This window comes from Hibiscus syriacus, unplaced genomic scaffold (assembly GCF_006381635.1).
Source record: "Hibiscus syriacus cultivar Baekdansim isolate YM2019G1 unplaced genomic scaffold, ASM638163v2 tig00110630_pilon, whole genome shotgun sequence".
In the NCBI taxonomy this organism is placed as follows: domain Eukaryota; kingdom Viridiplantae; phylum Streptophyta; class Magnoliopsida; order Malvales; family Malvaceae; genus Hibiscus; species Hibiscus syriacus.
In genome coordinates this window covers 925937-934497 of record NW_024062805.1, presented here as the reverse complement: position 1 = coordinate 934497, position 8561 = coordinate 925937, and the positions used below count along the sequence as shown (strand labels likewise).

Genomic DNA, 8561 nt, shown 5'->3' with positions numbered 1-8561 from the left:
GTGCAGTTTCCATTTGACACGATGGCTTCAAGCTCCAGGGGGAGGCATTCGACTGCGAGCTTTTTCGATCTCAATGTCGATATGCCTTCCAGTTTAAGGGGAAGGCGTGCAAGTAGTAGGTTCTTCGACCTAAATGTGGAGAGCATGGATGAACCATCATCTCCACCAGAAGAACCGCTTCGTGAGCCTGGTGAGGATGGTGCTGAGACTAGACTATTCATTCACCCAGAATCATCGCAATTCAACTCCGATGATGATGAAGTTCCAGGAAATGTGGCACAAACTGACCCTCCTACACACATGTATGAAGATGATTATGGTGCAATGTACGAGCCAGAATTTGCGGATATGCCTCATCTCGGTGACTATAGATATTACTTATCAATAAATAATGGTGAGTTATATTTAGGCATGGAGTTTTCAAGCAAAGAAGAAGCGGTGATGGCTATAAAAAATTACAATATCCGTAATTCTGTTCAGTCCAGAGTCAATCGATCGACGACCGAAAAATATGTATGCTATTGTGCCCGAATCGAAAACGGATGCAATTGGATGGTTCGCGTATCGAAAATGAAGAGGAAAAACAACATATGAGAACTAACAGTATACAACGGTCCTCACACATGTTGTGCTAGGGGGGTCAACCAAGATCATCCCAACTTGAACTCTGAAATGATATGCCAAGCCATCATGCCCATGGTAAAAACAAGCTCTCATATAGCTGTTGCAGTGTTGATTTCAGCTATACAATCGTAGTATGAGTAAACTGTCTCCTATAAAAAGGCTTGGTTGGCAAAACAAAATGTCATTGTCAAACTTCATGGCGAATGTGATGCATCTTACAAATAATTTAAATTAAATTAAAACGTTAAAATGTTACCGTATCAGCAAAGTGTCGAGATATATGATTTCCATCCAAACGAAGTTGATCGCATTCCATTATATATCTACAAAAAAATTATATTAGTAAAATATCAAATAAAGTAAAATGCTTAAATAAATTAAATACATAATATTAAAAATATTATAAAATATACCTTAAACAGAGATAGTATTTGAAAGAATTTGAGAGAATATGGTGTGATGAAAGTAATAGAGAATGAGGTATTTATAGGGAGGATTGAGGGTAATTAAAGGTATAGCGCGCCCCCTGTACCGCGCTATACCCCACGTGTAAGATAAACAGCTATAGCTCGGATTAGGGAGCGCGCTATACTCACGTGTAACCCAACGTAGCGCCAAATCAACATATAGCACGAAATAAAAAACATGTTTTACTACTATAAGTATTAGATCAAAAAAATATAATCTAATTAATATTAAAATCAATAAATATATAAGTGACATGTGATTTTTCGAGAAAAACGTCTCTTGCCATTAGGGGGCTGAGGGAGGGCGGTGAAAGGTCAAATCCTATTAACTCTGGATACCACTGGAAAAGCAATCTCTACCAATTTACAAAAGTATGTAAAAGTGTAAAGTAAAACTGTAAAAAGGATATTTTCTTTTTGTTTGTAGGTCTTCTCGTACTTTTCCTCTCTTTTATATCAAATAATATCCATTTTATTTTACCCACTAATAAATGAATAAATTAAAAAACTCATTTTTAACATTATTTATCTATCCATATGTTTTACGAATTTAAAATGATATATATATATATATATATATATATGTTTTAAAGACTCTTAATATTAAATGTTTAAATACTTTATAATTGTTGATATTCGAACTCGGGCCTCTAAAGACATTTTTTAGTTAAATTTAATGTAATGGATTATTTGTAAAATTATTTAAAATTAAAGATATATCTATAAGAATATGGGTAAACTACTTATTTGGTAACTTACCTATTCCTTAGTTTTATTTTGTTCATTCAACAAATATTTTTTTTACAAAAATCAAATCTAACATTATGTTTTAATTTTATTTTGATCACATGTTAAAAATTTACTAATATGACGTTTTTCTAATTATTTTCTAATATTAATGTGACATTACATTCTGATGACACATTAACACTACACTGAATTTTTCGACAATTAGTGACCAAATCAAAACCATAATGTAACATTGGGCATGCTTTTGGAAAAGACAATAGTTTGATAACTCAGCAGAAATTAAATAATAGATGGATGACTGAATAGATAATTTACCCTATATATATTTATGTTTAATAAAAATATTATTAGAAATTATATTATACTTAACAAAATATAAAGGAAAAAGACTTTTTTTTATTGTTTCTTATTTTGATTTTTATTATAACACAATTTGTCAGTTGTAGTATTTCTAATTGACTCTACTCTCCATTGGCAAATAGGTCAACACAGGGCACAATGTCCTATGAAACATATAGGACTGGATGGGCAGTAGAATCTTTTTGTTTATTGGGTTTATTTAACTACTATGTATGCATATATTTTCAATTTAAAAATAATTCTTTTAATAATTAATAATATCATCTTAATCAAGCCGCTCGTGAGTATTTACAAAATTTAATATTATATGTAAAAAAATTGTCTGAGACATTAAAATAAAAATGAGAAGAGTTTCAAAGGGAAAGTCCCATTTCTCCCTTTTCAATTACATTGTATCAAAAGATAGAAGTACAGCACTGTACATAGATACAGGCCTAAAATTTTAGATTAAAGAATATATAAAATTTTAAAGGAATGAAAATTTATAAATTTTTAAGAGATAAAAATAAATTTTTTTATTAAAAGGTGTAAAAAAATATTAAAAATATATAATTTTTTATTAAGTTTAATCGTAAAATAGTCTTTGTTTTAATTTAAGAATTTACATTAGAGGTGTTTTCAACTTTATCATAGGTATATCGACCAGCCTATCAACAATCTTTTACAAATACATGTCTCTCAGTTAGACTCTCTCACTTCACAGTTTATATAGGAAACACTGAAAACAACCCAACCCAAAGCTCTCACTACCCTTCCAATGGCTACAGTCTGCAAATGCCCTTTTCTTTTCTCCCTCTGCTTCACATTCTTCATCTTCTCCTCAGTTTCAACTGAAGAAGCTGATGCCCTTCTTAATTTCAAGTCTTTCATTGATGACCCTAAGCACTCTCTTTCCAGCTGGTCAAATACTTCGGGTGTTCATCACTGTAACTGGACTGGTATTACCTGCATCCCAACTCCTTCTCTCTTTGTATCTTCCATTGACCTTCAAAGCTCTAATCTTTCTGGTGAAATACCTTCTTCCATATGTGAACTACCCTATTTGTCTCATCTTAACCTTGCTGATAACCTTTTTAATCAGCCTATTCCACTGCACCTGTCTGAGTGCAGTTCCTTGGAGACTTTGAATCTCAGTTACAATCTCATCTGGGGTACTATCCCAGATCAGATTTCTCAGTTCGATGCCTTGAAAGTTCTTGACTTGAGCAAGAATCATGTTGAAGGCAAGATTCCTGAGACTATTGGGTCATTGGTGCATCTTCAAGTGCTCAACTTGGGAAGGAACTTGCTTTCAGGTAGTGTTCCTTTCGTTTTTGGAAATTTTAGTGAGCTTGTTCTACTTGATTTGTCTCAAAATGCCTACTTGGATAGTGAGATTCCTGCTGATATTGGGAAGCTTGACAAGCTTGAGCAGCTGTTTTTGCAAAAATCTGGTTTTGTGGGTGAAATCCCTGAATCTTTTGTGGGTTTATATAATTTGATCACTGTGGACCTTTCCCAGAACAATCTGACTGGTAAGCTTCCACCAACACTAGGCTCTTCTCTAAAGAAGTTGGTGTCTCTTGACATCTCGGAGAACAAGTTCTTGGGGCCATTTCCTGGTGGAATTTGTGATGGAAAACGCCTTAAATTCCTCAGCCTCCATACAAATTTCTTCAATGGTTCAATACCAAAGTCCATTTCTGAGTGTTTGAATCTAGAGATTTTTCAAGTTCAAAACAATGGATTTTCAGGTGGTTTGCCTAATGGATTATGGTCCATACCAAAACTTATGCTGGTGAGGGCTGAAAACAATAGGTTATCTGGGGAATTAACAGATTCGATATCAATGGCTGCTCAGTTGGAGCAAGTTCAGATAGACAACAACAGCTTTACTGGTAAAATACCTCAGGGCCTTGGCCTCGTAAAGAGCTTATACAGATTCTCTGCTTCTCTCAATGGCTTCTCAGGTGAAATACCTCCAAACTTTTGTGATTCACCTGTTATGAGCATAATAAACCTTTCTCATAACACCCTGTCAGGCCAGATTCCAGAGTTTAAGAAATGCAGGAAACTAGTTTCCTTATCTTTAGCAGATAACAGTCTTACTGGAGAAATTCCACCTTCCCTTGCTGAGCTACCAGTTCTAACTTACCTTGATCTGTCTCTTAACGATCTCAGTGGTTCGATTGTGCCGGGGCTCCAAAACTTGAAGCTAGCCCTCTTCAATGTATCCTTCAACCAGCTCACTGGTAGGGTTCCATCATCTTTAATATCAGGCCTCCCAGCTTCGTATTTGGAAGGAAATCCTGGACTCTGTGGCCCCGGATTGCCGAATCCTTGCCCCGATGAACATCGGAAACGTCACTCTTCCGGTCTCACAACTTTGACATGTGCCCTCATATCTATAGCATTTGCCATTGCAACGATGATTGTTGCTGCTGGTGTGTTTGTGTTTCATAGATATTCCAAGACCAAGTCGGAAACAGGCGTGTGTAGGTCGGTTTTCTTCTACCCTCTTAGGCTCACCGAGCATGATTTGATGATGGGAATGGATGAGAAAAGTGGTCTAGGAAATGGTGGTCCTTTTGGTAGGGTTTATACGATAAGTCTACCGAGTGGTGAACGAGTTGCCATAAAGAAACTAGTGAATTTTGGGGTCCAACCTTCCAAAGCATTGAAGGCAGAAGTCAAGACATTAGCCAAGACGAGGCATAAGAATATTGTTAAAATTCTGGGGTTTTGCCATTCAGATGCATCTGTCTTTCTTATTTATGAATTCTTAGAGAAGGGGAGTTTAGGTGATTTGATTTGCAGATCGGATTTTCAGTTGCAATGGAGTGCTAGATTGAGGATTGCGATTGGGGTCGCCCAAGGATTGGCATACCTTCACAAGGGTTATGTTCCACATATGCTTCATAGAAATCTCAAGTCAACAAACATTCTTCTCGATGAAGATTATGAACCGAAGCTTACGGATTTCGCACTTGATAGGATAGTTGGAGAAGCTCCGTTCCAGTCGACCATTGCTTCCGAATTTGCACATTCCTGCTATAATGCACCAGGTAAGGAATCCCACATTGATTTTTTTTTTTCAGTTGAAGACCAGACCAAACTGAGGCTTTCATGATCCATCATGTTCCACATATGTTGTCTGATTGCAGAATCTAGATACATCAAGAAAGCAACCGAACAGATGGATGTTTATGCGTTTGGTGTGGTGCTGTTGGAGCTCATAACAGGCCGACAAGCCGACGACATCGAATCCTCGGATTCTCTCGATATTGTAAAATGGGTTCGAAGAAAAGTAAACATTACCGTCGGAACCTTACAAGTAATTGATCCCAAGATATCAAGCTTTTCCCAAAAGGGAATACTAGGGGCTTTGGACGTCGCCCTGTGCTGCACGGCTGTTATGCCGGAGAAGAGGCCATCGATGTTAGAAGTGGTGAGAACACTGGAGTCGCTCAAGGGCGGAGCTTGCATTCGGAACGTGGAACTGTCCACTTGGGGGTGTGAGGAGCAAATGCAATCACCTCCTGCTTGAATATGGAGGCTGATTGATGCATGGAATGCAGTCTGGTTTTTGTATGTAAATCATCTGTTTCTGACATGTTGATTCTTTTGGAGGATGATGGTGTGTCCATTTCTGTAGCACACAATGTTTGCCAAGTCGATTAAAAGTAATACCATGAGGTATTACAGCATTTTGCATGTTATAAGGTGCTTCATGTTCTATATATATATATGCATCAAAAATGGGTTTCGATTAAGTTGATTTAGTTTATCCATGAAAACCTCGAAAATAAAAATAAAAATCATTGTCTACCATGGAAAACATTATTAAATAATAGGAACTAAGGCTTTTTTTACCCGTATATATCTATTTTTTACATTAATTACTGGAACATGTATTTTCAATCATTTATTAAAATAATATCTATTTATACATGTGTGCTATGCCAATTATACCTTTAATAATACTCGATCTTTTTTTTTAATTTCGAGTTATTCGAATATTGTATATTTTCAATTATTTATAATATCTATTTACACAACCTAGTGCATGAAAACAAGCTCCAACTGATATTTGTGATTGCTAGGAACTCACTACAACATGATTTCTCTTGTACCAGCGCGTAACCAACAACCTCAGCTACCCGTTTAGTGAATGTTGATGGAGCCTATGAAGCACTTACGGTAGGGATGAGTAAAACTTGTATCGACTCAAAAAATCGATTTTTCTTTTTATTTTGAGTTATTTGAGTGAATTCAAATTATCAATTCGGTTTTCGAGGTACAATTGAATTGAAATTTAAAAATTTCGAGTTACTAAAAAAACCAAAAATTTGAGTGATTATATTGACAGTTTTGCGATTTAGTTCCTAATTTCCTTATTCCTTTAATTCCTCCTTCATTTTTAAGTTCATTTTTAACCAAAATTGAACCACATGCTCCTAAACCATCTTAGAATACCTATGTGCTTTCAATTCCTCTTTTTTTTATAACAATTTTTTAATTTTTCAATTTAGTCTCTCAATTTTTCATTATTTCTTTATTTATTTAATTCATCCTTCGTTTTAAGTCCATTTTTTTGCCAAATTTGAATCACATATTCCTATACCACTATAGAATACACAATTCTTATTTTTTTTTTACTAAAAATATACTTTTTTTATTTACTCCCTTAATTTTGCATTACTCAATTTGGTCTTTTGATTGTAATTGTTTGCAAATTTTTGCTTTGCATCAATTCATTGACTATTTTATACTCTCATCAACATTTTACCCTCAAAATATCTTCTTTAAAATATAATATTGTAAATATATTTTATAATTTTAGATTGTATTTGATATATTAAATAATATTATATTGTTTAAATAATATGAAGATATATATATATATCTCATATGATTAGAAAAAATAGAGAATTCAGAATCAATCTTTATCATAATACTATAAATAATTATAATAAAGTTTGTATAGAAATTCGAATAACTTGACTCAAACTCCTTAAACTCGAATTGAAAACATTTCAAGTTAAGTTCGAGTCGCAAAATATGATTCGTCAACTCGAATAACTCAATATTTTGACTCGACACGACTCAACTTGATCGAAAGCTCACCCTACTTATGGGACAATCGACCATCAATGTTGTGGAGCGCGATCACTTGGGGTTGTTGAAGCTTACCAAGCACGTCTCCTAAATAGAACATTTGATGCAGATATAACAGATGACAAGATTGAAGCCAGTAATGGAGAAGGGGTGGCAAGATATCATTATTACGGGGATGCTGCCAATATTGTTAATAAGCTTGCGAATCCTAAAATAGATCTTTCGATGGCGGGGTTCTATTTAAGACATGTGATAGACATGATTGTTATTCATTCACGTTTTCAGGTCCAATTTTGATGACGAGAAACAAACGGCGCAGTTGACCCAATGATTTTTAAGATGCAATTTATCGTTATACCACGAGTTTGAATTTCCAGACTGCATTTTATACATTGGGATACAAGAAGATATTTTTGGCTAGATTAATATAATTATTACTTTGTTCTTGAAAAATGAAGTGTTACAGAAGTAGGATTTTAAATAGCGTTCGCAGTTACGTTTTCGATCGCTTCACGTTTATCACAGTTGCGGACATAATGGATGTCATTGAGGTCATTGCGGTTATCGCGGTCATGAATTTTTTTTAAATGTTGCACAACTTACCCTAAAATGACTAAATTAAATATAATTAAAATAAAATTATAAAATTTAAATTGCAGAAATTTAGATTACTGAAATTAAGACTAAATTAAATAAAAATTAAACTTTATATTTTAAACTAGGGATTAAATTATAAATTCTAAAAGTTGGAGGGATGTCAAATTAATATATCCTTTAAAATTATATTTTAAAAATTATTAAAAAGAAGAAGAAATAAAGCACCCTCCCCCCTCTTCCCCCTCTTCCCCCGGCCTTTCTGCTTTGACCCTCCTCTTCTTTCTCCCCCTTCACCTTTCTGCTTTGACCCTCCTCTTCTTTCTCCCCCTTCACCTTTCTGCTTTTACTCTCCCCCTTCCTCTGCATGTTTATTCTCGCCGGCGATTACACTATGTTTCCTAGGGAAAGATTACTCAAGAAGATCAACAGTCTAGCCCAGTTGCTTTCCTTCCAGCCGCTTCCTCAGGTTCGTCGATCCTCTCAAATTTCTTATCCTCCTCCCCTTCCTCTCCCCGATTTCATTGTCTGAAACAAAATAAAAATATGCTTTCACTCTCAACTACCCTTTCCTCCTCCCCGACCTTTTATTTTTTTGAAATAAAGAAAAAATTACGGTTGAAAATTGAAATCACGATTGGAATAACGGTTATTGCGTCCCGTGATCGG

The 8561-nt window shown here is 34.9% G+C and overlaps 1 protein-coding gene across 1 annotated transcript; it reads left to right on the top strand.

The window, feature by feature from the left end:
• Positions 1-2815: 2815 nt before the first annotated feature.
• LOC120136413 (probably inactive leucine-rich repeat receptor-like protein kinase At5g06940) lies at positions 2816-5902 on the top strand. The gene is made up of 2 exons (XM_039152463.1): positions 2816-5245; positions 5345-5902. Exons 1-2 carry the CDS (start codon positions 2959-2961, stop codon positions 5725-5727), a joined length of 2670 nt encoding a protein of 889 aa, XP_039008394.1. The 5' UTR covers positions 2816-2958; the 3' UTR covers positions 5728-5902.
• Positions 5903-8561: the final 2659 nt, after the last annotated feature.

Coding starts and splice junctions, on each gene's coding strand:
- LOC120136413 (XM_039152463.1), top strand. CDS start 2,959: ATGGCTACAGTCTGCAAATGCCCTTTTCTTTTCTCCCTCTGCTTCACA. Junction 5,246..5,344: donor TTCCTGCTATAATGCACCAG/GTAAGGAATCCC, acceptor GTCTGATTGCAG/AATCTAGATACATCAAGAAA.